Here is a 20,998-nt window from a genome sequence, read left to right on the forward strand (position 1 = left end):
GACCTGGCAACGTGGCATGTCACGCTGTGGAGCCTGGCCAGACTGTTCGCGTCGCAATTCTGTCATTTCCGGCTCTGGTACCTTGAGCCACATCAAAGTGCTAAAACCTCAGGTGCCTCGTCCTTAAAGTCAAACGCCAGCACGCTTTCCAAAGAGTCGAGAGCACCGAGGACGAGGGCTTGCAGCATATCCCGATGTATTACATGTGCTCCTGAGAGAGTGTTCCACCTCTCCCTGCCGGCCTGAAGCTACTGCAACCCCCTCCTCCGACTGGCCTCTCCAGCCATCCTTCTTCCCATGTGTTTCTCTTGAGGGGGTTCTGTAGGCAACTTCCCAAAGAGCCAGTACATTCAAAGGGTAGGCCTAAAACTGGAACCGATCTCATACTGTTGCATACATTTTTTGAACAGGAAGCGCAATTTCAAGGAAAATTTTGGATAATCACCATCACCATCAAAAAGCACTCAAGTGACTATTTGCAAGTGAAGAGGGGTTACACAGCCCTGCCCTCCAGGCCCACTTCACAGAATCCTTCAAACACCATCTGCTCTCTTCAGAAAATGCTAAACCCAATGATTGTCTCGGCCCCTACCCCCTAAGAGCGTCTGATTCGCATCCAAACCTGGAGCAGCTTTTCTTTCCTATATTCCAGAGCATTTCTCATTCCTAGTTTTATGTTGTTGTTGTTTTTCCCTCCCCTGCTGCTAGGAATCTTCTTCCTTTGTCCCTTTGCGAGCTGCTGTACATCTGTGTTCCACCACTTACTGACTGTGAGCCCTCTGAAAACGTCCCAAGCCACCCTGAACCTTGGTATCATCCATAAAGCCAAGGTAACACGAGCCACCCCATAGGGTTAGTTTGAAGACCATAGAGGGGAGATAGAAAGGCCACAACTGGATGGGAACTCATCTCCCAACAATCGTTTTGACATGATAAACAAAGCAAAACTCAAACTCTTAAATAATTTCCAAACTCGAGAGCCAATTTCTGCACGACAAAATCAGACTGAGAACACCGAAGTGGTAAGTGGAAGCTGACTTGGTCGTGATCGTAGTGTTTGTGAAGCACATACAGGGGCTGAGAACAAAGGGACGGTTTCTATATCTACACAAGGAAAATATTTTTGTCCTATGCTCTGCAAGGTAAATAGCTGGAAATAGCCCATATATACAGTTTGAAGTGTTATAAGAGACATGAGCCTTGAAATCTGTTAGCCATTATCTAGGGAAACAACAACTAATTGCCCATAGATCAGAGCCTGGAATGATGAGCAGGGGTGGGTTGGAATAATCACCCAAGAGAAAACAATACCCCTGGCTATGGATCTAGAGTTTGAATTCACACAATCTGCATGACGCAAATATTTACAGTAGATTAAAATATATAAATCTGTCCATGTTCATTGATACTTCTAGAGCTCAAGCAGAAACAAATGAAAAATCCCAACCCAGGGCACCCCGTAATAAAACAAACTAGACAAGTCCATGTAAAGATATGCTAACACTTAAAACACACGCATAACTGCACACAAACACATACCATCATGAGGTTTGAAATCAATGAAATTAATGAATAAATCAGAAAAAGGCTGGAGTAATAAAATTGTCGTAAGTAAAACACAGCACAATGCTTAGCATATATTAGGTATTTGGTAGTTCCTATTTCCCGATCTCTTATTTTATATACCCTAAATATTAGTTCCAAGCATCTGTCCTTTATCTCTGTGTTGGTTTGGGACATTTATTTTTGGCTTTGTTATATTTCATTCATTCATTCATTCATTCATTCATTCATTCAGCAGGGGAGCATATAACCAGAGCTGAGCTTTATGAAGACCACCATACTAATTCATTCACCATTGGGGAATAAAAATTTAAATATCAGAGGCAATAATGGAAGTACTGGAAGCAAAAAAGAGGCAGTAAGCAGTCCAAGAGAAAGGTAATTCATCTGCTACCACAAAAGGGCGGCCATATGGTAAAATAAAGTATGTAAGAAGGAGCGAATGGGAAAAAGCAAGGAGACACTAAGTAATCTTGAGTTCCACCTGTAGACTCCAATGGGCTAAATTCGTGACTTCATGAGCATAAAGCATTATTTGAAACTTTCTGTGTGTGCCTAAAAGGTCAATGGTGGGTCACGGGGGCATGAACCCTCCAGTCTCCCCTTTATACAGCAGGGTTGTAGTTCAAGTTCTCAAAAATTATATTGTGAAGCAAGAGATGGTCATCCTGGAGGGGACAAGAACGATACAAGTACTAAAGCCATGTCGCTGACTTGAAGGGTTTTATAAGGAGACAGGAGAGACTTGTGGGTTTCAGAGCACAGACTGTTTGAATGAGGTAATGATAAAGAGAAACTATTTTCAGTGGTGGACTAGAACAGGACAATTTTATATTTATGTGTAAGGCCTTAGCCAGTAATCAGAATTGGCCAAAATCATAATCGTCTGCTTTGAGGAACTGAGCTCCCTGAAACCGGACATGTATAAACAGAAGCTACGTGGTCAGAGCTAATACACAAAGATTTGGGAGTTGAACTAAAGACCTGTCCAGCTCAAAGATTCTATAAGAAATAAAGAAATATAAAATAGAGAGGTTAAAAGCAGCAGCAAAAACAACTACAAAAATATTTATCAACCAGATTATATAAAATGAACTCCATATCTAGAATTATTAATAAAAACAAAAATGAGTTTGGTTAAATAAATGATGACACAGAACTGCCATTTGACCCAGTGATCCCACTTCTAGGAATATATCCTAAGAATCTCGGAACACCAATCAGAAAGAATAGATGCACCCCTATGTTCATAGCAGCACTATTTACAATAGCTAAGATCTGGAAACAGCCCAAGTGTCCATCAGTAAATGATTATGCTAAGCAAAATAAGCCAGTCAGAGAAAGACAGATATCACATCATCTCACTTATATGTGATATCTAATAAACAAAAGAAATGGACAAATAAAATAGAACCAGAGGCATGGGAACATGGTACACACTGATGAACCTTGGAGGAAAGGGTGGGAGGGGAGGCAGGAAGAGATTAACCAAAGAATGTATATGCATTGCCCATGGACACAAACAATAGGGTGGTGAAGGCTTGCAGCAGGTGGGAATTGGGTGGAGGGGGGAATTGGGGAGAAAGGCGGCACCTTTGGAGCTCTCAATAATACAGATTTAAAAATAGTAAGTATGGCCTTTTCCTCCCCCCTTTACCAGTTTTATAATAGCATGAGTGCATGCATACACACAAGCAATCCAAAGAACACCACCAACTGATGCTGGCACAGTTGAAATGCTAAAGATGTCATAGCTCACACATTATCATAACTTCCCTCCTCTGTGTATATTTCCGTGATAAAGAGAAACCTCTGGATAATCTGAGCATTGCTGTCTTCAGCTCAGTAATTAGAGAACATGGGCCCCAATGAATTGCAAATACAGCCAGAACCCCAATTTGTGACTTAATGAGCAGATAGCCCAGTCACAGACCTTCATGCTCCATTTTAATCAGTGGCTGATGATTTTCTACTGGAAAACAGTCCTCAATGATAGATTAGCCAACTATCACCTGGTCGGCCTCCTTTGCCTAAGACCTCCGGTCTTTCTTATTCTGAGCCAGGACAACTGTGTATGACGGTTCAAAGAATCTTGGCAGGTAACTTCACCCAAGAGGAAATACCTCCTGAAGTCTTAGAATAGTTAAAATTCAAAGTAACAAAAGAAGAAGAGATTTTAAAAATAAATAACTACCCTGAAAGTGAAGGAAATTTGGTTAGCTCAGCCATTTCGGAGACCAAATCTCATGAAAATCGGTGTCATCCACTCAGCTGTGGGTCTGGCTGATAGAAGACAGGTGGTTTATTCCAAGCAGAGATTTAACAATGAAAAGGACTTAGCATATCTATATACCTCTCCCATAGGATTATCACAAAATGCCTGTGAGCTTTTCATCATTATTCTCATTCTACAGAAAATGAAGCATGTTCAGAGAGGTTAAGCCATCCACTTCAAGTAACACATCTGGGAACAAGAGAAGCATGGGATTAAATCCATACCTTTTGAGTCCAACGCCGATTCTTTCCAGAGCCTACTACGTCATCCCTCAAGAAGGTTCACTTTTTCAATTAATTATGAAAAGTCCTCTAAAGTATATATTCTACTTAACTGAGCATTTTTCATAATAACTGATTTGTTGCCAAGTATGTATTAGGCACCTAAGAAGTACCTAGTAGCTTCCTCTCTTTGGTGACTCCACCTCATCCTCTAAGGTTCACCTCACTTTCTCCCCCAATGTTCATCGAAGACCCTTCCCTGATGGTGGTCTCAGAAAGTCACTGGTCCTAAGGTACCAAAGAAACCATGTGTGAGTAAGGGTTTATTATTTTTCCCTCCCACATGATTGAACTATTTCAGGGAAGGTCTGAATCTGACTGATCATTATAGCCACACAAGTGTTGTATACAACTATTTAGTTAGTTAGTCAGTCTTCACCTGAGGATATTTTTCCATTGATTTTCAGAAAGAGTGGAGGGAAGGAGGGAGGGAGGGAGGGAGAGAGAAAAACATCAATGTGAGAGAGACACATTGACTGGTTACCACCCATATAACCCCAACCAGGGCCAGGGATCAAACTCTCAACTCAGGTATGTACCTTCGACCAGGAATCAAACCTGTGACCATTAGGTTCAAGGGCAGATCCTCTAACCACTTCAAGTCCTCAGTTAAGATTTGCAGAATGGAAAAGTAAGCCCTGACATGAGGAAATTAGGGTCCTGTTACATAGCCAAGATGTACACCTGAAACAGACATCGGAGATTATTAAATGCTAAACTATGTGCCCCAGATTTTAACTTCTGTAGAAATAATCTCCAAGGAACAGTCAAAACACACATATACGTCTCCATTGTCCCAATCCCTGATATACTGTCTTCTTCTCCCAATAGTTGGGACAGAGAGGTGGTAGAGTCAGGTAATCGACACACTTAGAATGGATTTATTTTTATATTGTTGACACTATAACAGATGTCTCTTTAGGTTTTGAATGGATAATTCAGTTAAAAAAATGACTTACTCAAACAGCCTTTATTATTTTAACATAAACAGCCCTCAACCTTCACATAGACCGCATTATGCCCGGCCACTATGGCTCAGTGGTTGAGCATCATCCTATGGACCAAGAGGTCACCAGTTCAATTCCCAGTCATGGCTCATGACCAGGTTGTGGGCCCAGTCCCCAGTGGGGGGTATGCAGGAGGCAGCCAATCAATGTTCTCTCTCATTGATGTTTCTCTCTCTGTGTCCCTCTCCCTTCCTCTCTCTCTAAAAGTCAATAAAGAAAAAAAAAGGAAATAATTGACAATCTACATAATAAAGGACAAACTCCCTAGACTGACTAACTGCCAAAGGTCTCTCTGGCTGAACTCAGACTACCTTCCTGACTACCCCCATCATGTCTTCTGTGTTCCACCAAACTAAACTACTAGCTAATTTTAGCCATAACCCCTTTTTCCCACCTTCACAAGTTTACTTAGGCTGTTTGCACTGCCTAGAATATCTTCTCCATGTGTTAACCTGATACTTTTTCCAGGACCCCCCATTAAAAATAGCCCAATTTTTTATCTTCCACATACCCTTCTCCCTCCACTGAACTCCTGAAGTTTTACCTCTTTTTTTTAACCCTCATCTGAAGATATTTTTTTATTTATCTTCAGATGAGTGGGAGGGAGGGAAAGAGGGAGAGAAACATCTATGTGAGAGAGTCACATCGATTGGCTACCTTCAGCAGGACCCCAACCAGGGCCGGGGACAAACCACAAGGGAGGTACATGCCCTTGGCCGGAATCGAACCCACAACTCTTTGGTCCGTGGGCCGAGTCTCTAAACTCTGAGCCAAACCGGCCAGGGCTGGTTTTACCTCTTTAATGCATTGTAAAGGTAGAAGTTTGTATTTACTTAACATTTTAAGTGACATTTTAGTAGTAAGAATTTTTTTTTATTACATCCCTAGTTCCTGCAACGTCGTAAATACTCAGTAAGTATTTGTTGAATATAATGTCCTTGACTTGGTATCTGGGTAATAATAAGCAGACTGTTGATACTTCCCATGACATATACTAAAGGAAAGAAATGGTTTTGCTCTCTATGATTCTTTTCATTTTTTCATTCATCGTGTCAGTATTCATTTGAGAAAAAAATCAATATTTTAAAACATGAATCTTTGTTAGAATACGTTAAGACTCTGATATCTGTTAATAAGTTACATGGGAGAAAAAAAGACATGTTGTGGCATAGTTTTCAATGACTTTTAACGATTAAGTTGTGATACCTGTAATAGAGATTACATGAATAATATCAGCTTGGTACCTGGTTTTTAAACTGGAATTTTGAGCATCCAAAAAGGGAAAGAGATTGTATAAACCTAAGGGAGATAGATTATGTCATGAATAAGGATCTGCTAGTGGAACTTGAAAGCTCCCTTCGGGGGTCGTGGCCCTGGGCTAGAGGGGTCCAGAGTCCACGCCTGAGACAGACACAGGAGGGAGTGGACTGATTCCTCAGCATCTTAATTATGAAAACACTCAAGCCCAATATTAGTACATTAGTATTTTAAGAAAGGGGAGTTAATACCTCTTTTTTCCCTCATTCATTCCCCAGGTGCTTGTTACAAAGCTTTCTGATGACCACTTCCGGTATCTCTACAAAGTGCTTCAAATTCAAAAGTCTCCACTTTTACTTTATTTTTATTTAAGTAATTAGTTTTTGTTACAGATGTTTCTCCTTTTTCTCCCCTTGACGCCCTCATCCCAATCCCGCCCCCCACCCCAACGGCATCGCTGTCTATGTCCAAAGTCTCGAATTTTAAAACCTTGTTTCAATAATCAGAGAGATATGGCCGGCTGCTGCCTCCAGTGCTCAGAGCTCCCAAGGGAGGCATGGACCCAAGTGTCAGAAAGCAGCTAGAAGAAAAAGCAACCACAAAGGAAGGTCATTGTCCCCTCTATGGCACACCTTGGTGGTAGTGCCAACCAGGGCCTCCCCTCTCTCCCTCGGGACCCCTGAGAAACAAACATCTTCGTCAGCAAAGAATCCCACTGTGGGCCAGCCCTTGGCCGTAGATATTTTTGCAGGCAATCAAAGTATGGGATCAATGGTACACTTTTGGCTCTTGTCATGGGTGGGCTATCAGGCACTGTTCCTTCCCGTGACTTGTGTGCAGCCACAAGGTCTGCTTCTGCCCTCTGTAACCTTTCCCCTTTCTTTTCAACTCCACCATTAGTACTTTAGCTCAGGTCCTCTTTATCTCTTTTCCAGGGACAGTTTAGGATTTGGGATGTCCTAAACACTGAAAACAAAATTGGTCCCTCTACCCTTGTGCACTTATAAAATATAAAACCATAAAATAAAAAAGCTGTTCAATACATGAAAATAGCTTCTTTCTAGATTCTTCTTCAAAATCTTGATCAATATAGTTCTCTTTCCACAGATAGGTTTGTCTAGGGAAAGCTTTCTCTAGAAAGTCACACTCGCGTTGAGTTTTAAAAGAGACACGGGACTAGCCAGGTGAAGAAGGACAAAGGACGCCCAGAAGGAAGAGCAGGTGCCACGGCATTTGGGGTGAGACGGGAGGATGCATTCACTGTGGCCTGAGTAAAGGGGGTGCTTGAGAACAGGGTAGAAAGTTAGACAAGCTATGTGCTGAGCCAACTTGATCCTCCAAGCTATGGGGAAGCCAGTGCTGACTTTGAAGATGTGTAACACATTCCGCTCATGCAGACCTTTCTGTTCCTTCTGACACAGCTGAGGTCTACTGACACTTTCCAATGCAGAGAGAGAACGACAATATGGCACCCAGAGCAAACCTAACCAATCCAGCTTACACAGCAAGTAGCCATGATTCTCAAAAAGAAGTTTCCACCTGAGACTGCTTTCAGATGCTGTTTCCTCAAAGTTCTTCCCAGTGGTCTCCATGGCCTGGGCACCATCTTTTCTCTTGTGCCCTCCGTGATTTTCTAACCTTACTCAGGGTCAAGGCCAAAGGCCAGTCTGAAACCTGCTGACCAGTCTCAGGGCTGCTCATGTGACCTGGTTTCCACCTCAGGGCCTGGCCCCGCCCACACTCCCTTGCCTCACCCCATTGCCAATCCTTTCTGGTGTTTGCTTCCATTCCATGCGCCTCAGGAGCGCCTCAGGCTACACAGGAGGAAGAGACTCCTACTCCCTCCTCACACCGCGCGGTAGAGACACGAAGAACAAGCCTGTCATCGCTCTGCAATCTTGACATGCACTTATATTAAAGGCTGAATTATGTCCCCTCCGAATCCATATGCGGACGTTCTAACCCCCACATATGTCCTAACCTTGGATTGTGACTGTAGTTGTAGACAGGGTACCTGGAGAGTTCATTGAGTTAAAATGACGTTACTAGGGTGGGCCCTGATGCCGCGAGGCCGGTGTCCTTACGAGAAGAAGAAATCAGGACACAGGTGCTCTGAGGAAGAACCATGTGAAGGTTCCGGGAAAATCCAGAAGCCAAGGAGAGAGGCCTCTGGAGAAACAACCCTGCTGACACCTCGCTCTCAGACTCCTCATTTTCAGAACAATGAGACCTTACGTTTATGTTGTTTAAGCCAACCAGTCGGTGGTACTTTGTTATGGCAGGCTTAGCCAACGAATATAATATACGAGAAGACAATGAACATATGTTTTCCACCAGAGTGCCTCTCAGGAGGAACTCTTCTTATGTCAGAACTGCATGGATCACCGTCAAGAGAACTCACAAGTAGCCCCGGGTGTAGACCCGGTGGTCTGGGTCTGTGGGTGCCTGGGCGTGTAAGAAGCAGGTGCAGACAAGTGAAGGATTTTGGCTGCTGTGGAACAGAAGACCCACTGAAGCTAAGGGGAAGTGTCAGTGAGTGTATTAGTTTCCCATCACTGTTATGACAAATTACCACAAGGTAGTGGTTTGCATAAATTTACTAGTTTACAGTAACGGAAGTCAGAGGTCCGTAATCAGTCTCATGGGGTCAAAATCGAGGTGTCAACAGCGCTGCATCAGAGAAGAAGCCATTTCTTTCCTTTTCAGCCTCCGGAGGCCGCTGCAGTCCTCACCTCAGGGCCCATCTCCAAAGAGCATCCCTCCAGCCCGTTCCCACGGTCACATCTCCTTGTCTTGACTCCTCCTGCTCTTCCTTCCGCTCTTTCTGTAGCCCTGTGGTTACATCGGGGCCCCCCTAGGTATCCCACCTCAAGAGCCTTAACTTAATTACACCTGCCAAGTCCTTCTTGCCCTGGAGGGAAACACCTCCCCAAGCTCTGGGGATTTGGAGGTAGACATCTCTCAGGGACAGGGCCTTATTCAGCTTAGAACAGAGTAAAGTCAAAGGGTGGCATGGCCCAGGACAGATTAGGAACACAGATGTGTCCAAGGGGACTTTCTGGGGGAAAACCTATTGTTGTAACCCTTGTCTTTGACCCCGTAAATTTTCAGCTACCACCACCTAAACCACAGGATCCTCGGCATAGTTGGTTAGAGTTCCCAGATACTCAGGCGAGGATTAAATAGTTTATCTGGGAGATGGTGTAGAAGAAGAGAGATGACCCTGTCCACGGAAGGCAGTCAGTGTATGATACATTCCAAAGCCAACTAACTGTGGGCGGCTAGAGCTTAATTGCATCGGGAAATACTGGGGGGAAAAAAAAGTGTAAACCACATGCCTCAGACTGGAGCCTCCTGAGAAGCAAGGGAACCAGGGTATCTATACACAGAATTCTGTTAGCCATGAGCTGAGGGCTGCTTCCACCGTTAGCTCCCTGGCCCTCCTACGGCGCGCTGTGCGGAGGAGCGGAGTCGCTCTGCAGTAGCAGCACCGAGTGGGTATGGGCAGGACACCAACACTACCTGATAAAATTAGATTCCTCGTGGAAATCAGCAACATGGCTGAGTTTTGCCTTGTCATTGATGTAGGGTTGAAACAGTCTATAAATATGAGGTAACAGCTGACATCTGGATTACACTAGAAATAAACATCAACAAAACAGTGTCTTATGCTGATAGAAGTGGCACTACGGCAGCTCATTTCTGCAGACTCTTCTACAGAAGAAACAGCCTTGAGCCCCTTGCTATCTGGCCCCGATTCAGGACTTCTGTGAGTCCTGTTTCCAGCATTTCCCTGGGCTGGAGCCAATTCCCCTTCTCTCCCACTCCTACCACATTTGGCTTAGACAGAACATCACTCAACACTGATACCATTTCGATTGCTCTTTTGAGTAGATGAAAATATATTGGATAGAGTTTCTCTCCACCCACTACTTCCTCCTTTGATTAAAAGAAAAACAAAATTCTTTTAATTACAAAAAGAAAAGTCCCCAACTGCCTTTCTCCTTTTGTTTCACTCTTAATGCTCAGATTTCCCCATCTTCCAGCCGTAAGTCAGGCGATTCTGGAACGTTCGCGTCCAAGTGCATGCGGACAGTGTGCACGTGGGTACTTTTAAGCAAGAAGTCAATGTTCTATAATTTAATTTTCTCCTCTCACATTAAACCAGCCTTTCTCCTCATCACCGGAGTGATAAATGCAGAGTCAGACTTCGTCTTTCTGACATTAATACCCATCAGTACTTCAAATGCAAACAATTGTGACATTCGACTTCATAAAAATTACCAAGTGCACCAACTCTGCTTAATTAAACCATTTAAAAGTTGCTTTTGTTCCGTTTAATGAATCATATATTATACTGCAATGAAACATGCAGCAAAACAAATACTTCACAATGCTTCCAATTAAGACTCACTTCACTTACGCCAATTGACGACACAAGTGTTCTGCACTTCATTCAGTGTGTGCATTTTAAGTGAACTGGTTAGTGAGAAGGGTGCTTCTTTGCTAATGAGTTTTGTAATCAAGGCATCTATTTTAATTTCAAATTGGCTAGATTGGGGAAAATTGCTAGACTAAATGACTGGTACTAATTAGGATTATAAAAATATTCATCATGCCATGGAATTAACATGGGGGTCTGATTTTCTTTCATTTGCATATCGCTTGAGTTTTGGGGGGGGAAACCTTGACAAATTGTCTTCTCTTTAGCAAATTGATCAAACACTATATCTGTTTTAGCCTTTCTTTTCATTTAAAGCATAATACATATTCATCATTTGTAAATGAAGTTAAATGATTTCAACTTCCATCTTCATTACCATATTAAAGATGTTGTCTCCATAAGCTTTCTTAAAAAATTTCAGATCATGGTATTACCTATTTAAATGGCAAACACTTTGCTTTAATCTATATATTAACTGAATGTTGGAACAAAGTAATGGGAAAAATGAGCAAAACAAGACAAAGCCTATAAAAAATATAACCACCTTGTTTATTTTCTGCCTGAAGCAGAATTAATTAGTCCTATGGCCTAGCATCTATCAGTAAGCAGTTTGATGACTTCCCTCTTCAAAGTCCCACCCCACCCCACCCCCACCACCCCAGAAGGTGCCATCAGCTGAGGGATGGGACAGGAGAACCTCCCCATTCATTTGAAATTATGGTCTCTTCAGGGCTGTCTGTGCTATTTCTATTGGGGTGCTCTCTGGGGTCCATAAGAAATTCTGCCCAGGAATCATGGAAAGTCTGTTAATCTCCTATGGAGAGTGAGGTTTGGTGGCCCTTAGGGAGTGGGGGGACCTCAGCCAGGCCTAGTATAGACAGCAGGTGGGGGCCCCTCACTGGCTATGTGACCTTGAGCAAGTTAATATTGTTGTCTATAGTCATATGCTCACCTGGAACTTGGAAAAATAATATCCACCTTGCAGATTCCTATGAGAATTCAATGTAATGATGTGTATAAATGCACCTGTTAGTGCCCATACCCAGGAAATACTTAAGGACATATATCTCCTTTTCTGAGAAGCACCTATAGGTCCAACAGTGTGGAATGGAACACGGGTGCATAAGAGTTACATGGCTCAAACCTTAATTCCCTGCATATGTCTATACCCATTGGCTCAAGAGTATCTGTTTCCATTACGGCTGTCAAATCAAATAACTAAATACTAATCCAACATTGGGAAATGGCTGCAAAATTCATCTGAAAACCACCAGAATAAATCACTTCCATAACATACATCTATAGTGGGTGCTTCTAAATAATAAAATCTATATCTATAGCTGAGTTGTAAATACTACAGATTGAAGTTATATCCAACCAGAGTGCACTTTTTGTTGGGAGAAAAAAAAAATTCCTGGAGTTTCACAGTTCAGCAGGGACCAGAGTGGAAGCCAAGTTGAAGGAAAGAGAAACCTCGGGCTCAATGTATTCCCAGTTCGGGAAAATGTTCTTCTTTGCCACAATGCCTCTTGCAAAGGCATTTCAATAATAATTTGAAATGATTGTACTTAAATTGATGCTATTAACACCTAAAACCTCTTTAAAGAGTACTGCCTTATAGTCAGGACAGAACATGGGCTTTTCAAGGTAGACTACTTCTTCAGAATTTTTTTTAATTATAAAAGTAATCTAATGAAAGAATAGAAAATTTGGAAAACAAATGGTATGAAAAAAAAAAATCCATAAACAAAATCCCATAATTTTATCAGAGAACCCAGATAATAATTGGAAATATGTCCTTTGATTCTTTTTTTTTTTTTTTTTTTTTGCATTTATCTTGAGGGCAGGAGGGAGAGAGGGAGGAAGAAAGGAGGAGAGAGAAACATCGACGTGAAAGGGACACATCGAGTGGCTGCCTCTCACACGACCCAACCAGGGCCGGTACAAACTGCAGCCACGGTACATGCCCTTAGCGGAAACCGAACCCGGGTCTCTCTGGACCGCAGGCCGATGCTCTAACTGCTGAGCCAAACCGGCCAGGGCTGTCCTTTGATTCTTTTTGAAAAGTTTCTCCATCCTTCCGTTTCCTTTTTTTCCTTTATCATATTTTACTCTTGTGTATACTTTCATTCAATGAGTACTACTTTATTTGATATGTATCATGTACATATTTATATATTCTGTATGTAATATGAGATAGACAGTATGTATTAAATGGATAGTAATATGTATCCATGTTGCTACATGGTAATCATGACTACCATTTTTTTTTTTATCCTCACCTGAGGACATTTTTCCATTTTTTGTCCAGATAGAGTAGGAGGGATAGAGAAGAAAAGAGAGGGAAAGAAACATCGACGTGAAAGGGACACATGGAGTGGCTGCCTCCCACATGACCCAACCAGGGCCGGGGATAAACTGTAACCGAGGTACGTGCCCTTAGCGGGAACCAAACCCGGGTCTCTCTGGACCGCAGGCCGAGGCCCTAACCACTAAGCCAAACCGGCCAAGGCATGACTACCACTTTAATGGCTACCTAATATTCTGGCAAATGTACGCACTATGATTTAAAGGCCATTATGTTGCCCTGGCCGGTTTGGCTCAGCGGTTAGAGCGTCGGCCTGCGGTCCAGAGAGACCCGGGTTCGGTTTCCGCTAAGGGCATGTACCTCGGTTGCAGTTTGTCCCCGGCCCTGGTCGGTCGTGTGGGTGGCAGCCACTCGATGTGTCCCTTTCACATCAATGTTTCTCTCTCTCTCTCTCTGTTCCTCTCTCTCCCTCCCACTCTACCTGAACAAAAAATAGAAAAATGTCCTCAGGTGAGGATAAAAAAAATAAAAAATAAAAAAAATAAAGGCCATTATGTTGAGAATTCACTAAGTTTCTATCTGGTTTTTCCTATCATGAATGACTTTGTTAAACATCATTATGGGAAAGCTCTGTGGTACCCTTCCATCGGTATAGTCTCGGAAGGGGAGTAACTGAGTCGTTGGATCAAGGTCAGGAATACATGCCTGTGCTCTGGTCTGCACTGCCAAGGTGTTTTCCAGGAAGGAGAACATATTTGCACAACCATCAAGACTATTTCAGAGTATGAGTTTCACCACAGCTTTGCCAGCACAGGGTGTTTTCCTCATTGTACAGAAAGCACAGTGTTTAAAATTGAAAACCCGTCACATTCGTTTGAAATGAGCAGTTTTGAAAGTTTCCTTCTGAATTCTCTGGATTAGTTGTGTTTATTCAACATTAATGAATTTATACCTATGCTTTAGTCTAATCCCCTAATGTTAAGATTTTTAAAACGTCTCCTTCTCTGTCATTTACCTCACTTGCTATCTTCCAAGGAATTGATCTTGGGTCTATTCCTTCACCCGTTTAGCTAGTCATCGATCACTGGCATAAAATTAATAAAGACCCTGAACAATAGCAGCCCCACTGGGTGTGGAAGATAATTACTAGAAAACATGCAAAAGGATATTCTGAGATGCCTGTCATGTTGTGCTTCTTAATTAGTGTTTGTTCACTGATGTAGTCAGTTCATAAAAATTCATTGAGCTCATAAAATGTGCACTTTCCTTTATGTATATTACACTCTAATTTAAAAGATGTAAATACTGACCCTGACTTTAAAAGGCCAGTTGCTGTCACACCAGGGTGAGTGGTCAAGATGAAGGCAGAGACTGGAGGGAGGATGGAAGCTATGTTCCAGTCACATAGACAAGATAAAGAATCAGAAAGGTTTGCAGAGGAAGAAACAAGCAGAAAAATTCCTGAGTCCAACTGGAAAATTGGAAATCTAAGGCCAGAATTCGGCAGAGGGTCAGAGCTGGGGGCACGCGGCAGCTGTGGGCGCAGAGGAGCAGCACCTGCGTGAAGACAAGGCCACTCCACGTGGGAAGCAGGGGGAAGAACACAGGGAGCAGCTGTGAAGCTGCGAAGCTTCACCTCCTTGCCCACGTAGTTATAATCACCTCCTTCGCTAAAATACCGCCCTGGCCGAATCTCTACCATTAGAGCATAACTGCGTTGGGAAAGGTGTTGTTGGGAAAAGGTACCGGATTACCCTTCTTTTTTACTTTTTTTCTTTATTGATTTGAGAGAGAGAGAAACATTGATGAGAGAAAACATCAATTGTCCGCCTCCTGCACACCCCCACTGGGGATTTGGCCCACAACCTGGGCATGTGTCCTGACCGGGAATCAAACCAGTGACCTCTTGGTGCATGGGTCAATGCTCAACCACTGAGCCGCACTGGCTGGCTGATTACCCTTCTTAATATATATACACATATATACATGTATACACATATATGCTATCATTTTAGCAAATGTTCTTTTCCCTAAAAGAAAGGTGTCAGGTTAGCAAAATGGGTACCAAAAAGGTAGAGACAGAGAACAGACAGTCTGAGATAAGACAGAGCAAACAGGCTTGGAACGACAAAGGCCACCAGATCCACAGTTTTGCTGATTTTGCTGAAGCTCATTCCTTTAAGCTAATGTTCTCACGAGTGACGCTGACAGGGTGGAAATCCTTACGGCACCACCCTCACTGAATGCAAGTTAGCAGTCTTTATTAAACTGGTTATTTTATTCAGAACTCAGCTCAAGTAGATTAAGAGTAATACCTGAATAACACAGTGGTTGCTCCAACTTCTAAATAAAAACTAGGGCTGTTCTTGATGCACCGACTTTGTTCTCACCTACAGGAAAGTGGCCTTCCGGAAACCGGTGCTTGTGCGGTGACCGGGACAGCAATGCCCACTCCACGGAGGAGACACCAGAAGAGCAGTGTCAGCCCGTCACCGCGAGTGGGGCTACGAACACCTTTTCTCTTCAATTACACGCAAAGGGTTTTACCGGCGGGGGAGGACCTAATGAAAATGCAATGTTTTCCTTTAAATCAAAGTGCCCTTCAGTCCGACTCTTATTCCATGGGGGGTAAGCTTAAAAGCCACTGTCATCCCCAGTTAATCCCCAACAGCTTTTATCCCCACCAGGTAGGGAGGCGGGACTTCTGTTTCGGCCAATGGCTACCCAGGAAAGTTATCACCACCTACTAATCCCCGAGGCTCTGAACACAATTACATTTCTAATCGAAGGGTTTATGTGAGAATTTAAGGGAAAGGAACAGCTTCATTTTTATCCGGCATTCCAGAAGCACAGGTTTCAACTTCCTTTGGAACTGCCAAGCCCTCCCCACTCCAGATACACTCCAGTTGGCCCATGCCTCCACGTGTTCAGATGCGGCAGCCCCACGTAGGGTCCAAGCAGCAAGGCCGCACGGAACCACCATCGTCTCTTCTACAGTCGACCCTGTTTTGTCCGCGACCATGACTGAAGTTGCATCAGCTTCTTAACCAGCTCGTCCGTTTGTCAGCTGCTACTGAACTTGGCTAGTAGCAGGTGATTAAAAAACAAACAAACATAGGTATACATCCACCTCTCCAAGTACTGCAACAGTAACCTACCGTTAATGTGCTAGTGTTTTAGAAAGTGGTTTTTACATTGAAATTGTTGCCAGTTCCAGATCAGTCTAGCCCAGAAGTATCTGAGCCACAATAGAATCTGAAATCCCATCTCTGATCTCCAAAGCCAGCTGTATTTGTTCAAGTTTCATTTTGCCAGCAAGATAAATGATAATAAAGAGCTTTGCAATCCCACCTCTCAGGTAGAAAAACAGCTATTTTCAGCCCTTCATCTCTGGTGGAAAGCCCCCTGTGCCAGGATGTATGCATCTGTGGATACAAGGGCACGTGCCCATTTAAAAAAAAAAAAAATACACTGAATCTCTTGTCAAAATGAGGGATGTTTAAACATCCAGTTTTCTACGATGAGAACAGCACCTATCTATTTAGAGGATTTCAGTGTTCTCAAAACTTATCTCAGAATCGTTCAAAAATGCTCAGTTTTAGTAAGATCGCTGAGCCTTCCAGCCAATCCAAAACATCACAAGGTAAGCTGGTTCAGTCATCAGATGAAAACTAAAAAGAACACTGCCTCTTAAACAACCGGTAAACATTCAGCCTTCAGAAGATGTTCTAGAACTCTGGTGAGGAGGGGAGGGGAGGAGCTTTTGAATTTTTTTATTTCCAATTTGGTGAACTGTAACCTATTACCTTTGCTGGTTATTTTTTAATCACAGAAATTTTTATATAAAGGATTGCCGAAGATTCTTATACCCAAGAAAGAATCTCTTGCCTTCACTAAGTTCTGAGTCCTTTTATATTAAAATGCAAGAGCTGGCACAGAAATCAACAGGAAGGGGCACTCTCGTCGGATGGCCAGAATGGAAAGATTTGGTCAAAGCCCAGGTCAAACTGAGCAGGAAACAGAAAGGACTTTGCTATATCAGGACACATCAGATCTGAAGAGGATAGCCCTCCAAGAGGGTCAACTGCAAAGTGCATTTGCCTCCTATCTCCTCTTCTTTTTGCTGCTTTGCAAGTTGGAAGACTTGGGTGACCTTAACTCACAAACTGTTCTTGAACGGTGCCAGGTAGCGTGTTCCCCAGTTGACACAAAAGTTGCCACTGGGTACCTCAACTAACACAACACCAGGTGCATCCCTCAACTTCTTGGTACAATTTTATTCTATCCAGAAGGTGTGTGTTTCCTTAGTTCCACTTAGTTTTACCAAGTGAGCTCTCCTGGCAAGTCTCCTACAGCTTCGGGGTAGCAATGTGAAAGGTAAAGCAATTGGATATGGTCCCTTTAAAATATCATTCAATTAGGTCTTTTGTAATGCATACAACAGAAGGAGACAGCCTTACTGACTCTAAAGAAATCGCTAGCGCATTTCATCAAAAGCACAATAATGGAGACATTGATTCCCTCCTCACCACAAGCATCTCCCTTTGATGCTGCAGTTACCTTAACACTAGCACTTTTTCTTCTCTGGAAGAACCAGCTGCCTCAATGCATGCACGTCAGAGAAGGCTCCCATCTGAAATAAGGGACTTGCAGATCAGTCTCAACTACCCTTACATCTCCATTTGCTGCTGTAGAACATCACTCTCCTTGACTCTAAACCGATAAATTACCCCAAAATAAAGAAAAACTCTTCTGCAACCTGGATGACTGGATCTGGGTGTTTTATGTCATCTCTGCAAATGTTGCCAGAGGTATCATCTGCCTCCTCACACCATTTATTTAAAAGAATGGCAGGGCACTGGTTACAAACTTTATGGGCCTGAAGAATAGCCAGCCACTTTATACAAAAGATGTCAACAAGAAAGAGTACCTAAGGGGTAATCCATCCAGAAATGTGCAGTGTGGTTAGGAAAATCCATCAGTACCACCGCCACATTTCCAAATATTTTCACTATGTGAAAAAGCAGCCACCAAGCCTGAAAGTATTTTGAATGCATTTTGTCTACACGTGTAGGTACTTCTTGAGCAATGCCCCAAATGTTCTCAGCGCTGTGGTGATGGAGAGAAAGGGGACTCCTTCTAGATACACACAAGGCACATTGCATTTGGTTCATCAACCTCTTGGCATGAGATGTCTGCTGCTTCTAATCTAGCTTGTCTCTGTATAAAATAGAAACATGGTTTAAGAGTTCTGATTTTCTTCTAAATTACCATCCTGCCATTTAAAAACATCTAGGTAATTTTTTTTTCAACATAGCTTCAAAATTCCTGAATATATTAAGCATCTCGACTCACAGACTATCTGACATTTGGCTAAGTCTTTCATACAATATCCACTTGATGCCATGAAAGAAATGTATTTGCAATGGCTTTTGCTCTGCAAATGTCATGTGGGTGTCCTTAGGGGATTGCAATAAGCACCTGACACCCACTTCGAGGCTCCATTAATGAGAGATATAAAGGTTATGTTGAAAGTATTGTTTAAAGGTGCTGGCATCACACATACGCATGCACATGAACACACACACTCTCTCTCTCTCTCTCTCTCTCTCTCTCTCTCTCTCTCTCTCACTCAGTCACCACTCACATTTATAATCACATATTCGAATACATACAGAGGAGCAATTATTTCAGGATTTAAGAGAGAACAAAGAGAAGAAGTTATGTCATCCAAGGTTATTCTGTGGATCTCTCTATGTAAGACAGTGCTTGGAATTCTCTATGTCCTTTCATTGATTGAGTCCGCATTATTACATAAAAGTTTGACATCGGGCACTGTACTAAGGTTCTGGAGATGGCAGGAAATAGGAAGAATCATCTAAAGTTCATTTTCGTAAGTGTAGTTTGATCAACTACAGAGGGTTCATTGTCAGAGCATTTATGCATGCATCCACTAATTCAGCCACTTATCAAATATTTACTGAGCACTTATTAAGTACCAGGCACTGTTACTGTGCTAGGTTCTGGTGCTACAACAGTGAGTAAAAACAGAGATGGCCCTGCCTTCCTGGAGGTTTTAATCAAGTGGGGAATGTGGATGATCCAAACATCACATAGATCAATGTAAAATATCAACCATGACAAGCAGTCTGAAGGGGCAGTACTGTTCTTTCTCACGGTGCTGTGAGAGAGACCATCCAGGAGGATATAACTTTGCCAGGGAGTTTAGGGAAGACACCCTGCGGGACTGATACCAGGTCTGAGATCTGACAGTGATGAGGTTTACTTTAGGGAAGAAGATTCCAGGCCCAGGAAATGGAGCAAGGAAGACAGCCACGGTGAGGGGCTGGAGGAAACCATTCAAGGGGAAGTGATAACAGAGTCAAGAGAGAAAAGCAGGAACTAGACCAAGTAGGTGCTGATAGACCCTACTGCGGACCGCGGTCTTTTTTCTGTGAGCAATGAGAAAATGCTGAAGAAGTTGTAATAAAGGTGAGAAATCGTAAGATCTACATTTGAGAAATATATCGTTTAGGTAACAGTATGAACACAATGGAAGAGGCTCTGGCAATAATTCAAATGACAGGTGTAACCTATGTTTGAATGGCAGAGGGAATAGAAAGAAGTGTATGGACTCAAGCAATTTTAGAGATAAGACTTCATGATGGGTACAGATGCTGGCTTAGGACTACAAGGAAGCATTAAGGATGCCTCCTAAATTTCTGACTTTGGAAACTAAATGGGTACAGTTAGAAAATACCAGAAGAGAACCAGCTACGTTAGGGGAAAATCAGGACTTCCTTTTGGGGATATGCTGAATCAAAAGGCTATCACAGTCAGGGCCAAGTACAAAACCAAATATGTGGATGTGAAACTCCAAGAGGACTGATTGGCCCACTCTATTTTGAATATACTTTTAGAGAATAACAAACGAACATGTTTGATGCTTTTCTTTCTTTGCTAAACTCAGAACAGTGACATATTGAAATGGTACCAAATCAAGGCAGCATGTCATGCCAGAATATGCCATAGACTTGCAATCTGACAATGTGCGTTCAAAGCCCAGCCCCCCTGTCACTAGCTGGGTGCATTTGATCACCTGCATTTCCTACAGTCACTATAAAGTTATTATGAATACACATTTCCTATTTATTTCACAGGGTTGTTTTAAAGGTCAAATGAGTCAAGTTATAGAGAAGACCATCTTGAACCTGTAAAATAATAAAGAGTATGAGCAATAAATGAAGGATGCCTTCTACATATTTTAATACTGAAGAGTAGATAGGAAAGTAGTTGCTGAAGACAAAACCAACTTGCTTGAAATAATGAAATGCCACTGAATCCCTTCCAAAATGTGGATGGAATAAGCAATTTTCACCGAATGGTACCTGGGTGACAAGATGTGAATGAAACAGTATTTGTTCACCTTTTGGTCCAGACTGTAGGCCAGCACCCAGTCCTCTTGCTTGGGATGAAAGAGCAGACTCTGGATATAGAAGGTAAGCCGGTATTTCTGATAGGTCGCCCCTTCATCGGAGCTGATCAATATGCTACTCTCCATTTCAGGATCACTAAGGAGCATGATCTAAACAAAGAAGAGAGGAGAAAATATAGATAGAGTTAGTAGGAGCGAATAAATACAAGAAATTGAAGCATAAATATAAAGTCATCTGTACTTGTATATCACCGCACAGAAAGGGGCATCTGAGATCTATATAAAATATTGGTATTTTTTCCCCCTGACTTAGTCCTTCACTGCTGAACCAAGCTGAAATATTGTGCAAGATTAGGTTTGCATACAAATGAGGCTTCATTTGTTGATGTCTCTCTTTTAAGTACTGGGAGCATATTCTTATGGTCGTC

The 20,998-nt window shown here is 42.6% G+C and overlaps 1 protein-coding gene across 1 annotated transcript in view; it reads right to left on the bottom strand.

Moving 5' to 3' along the window:
- The window catches only part of SORCS3 (sortilin related VPS10 domain containing receptor 3), a 549,191-nt gene that overhangs the window by 236,680 nt on the left and 291,513 nt on the right, over nucleotides 1-20,998 (bottom strand). The window contains exon 4 of the mRNA XM_036265289.1: nucleotides 20,562-20,720. Coding sequence (XP_036121182.1) covers nucleotides 20,562-20,720 — 159 coding nt within the window. The remainder of the gene's footprint in view (nucleotides 1-20,561; nucleotides 20,721-20,998) is intronic.

The sequence above is a fragment of the Molossus molossus genome, unplaced genomic scaffold (assembly GCF_014108415.1).
Source record: "Molossus molossus isolate mMolMol1 unplaced genomic scaffold, mMolMol1.p scaffold_m16_p_17, whole genome shotgun sequence".
In the NCBI taxonomy this organism is placed as follows: Eukaryota; Metazoa; Chordata; class Mammalia; order Chiroptera; family Molossidae; genus Molossus; species Molossus molossus.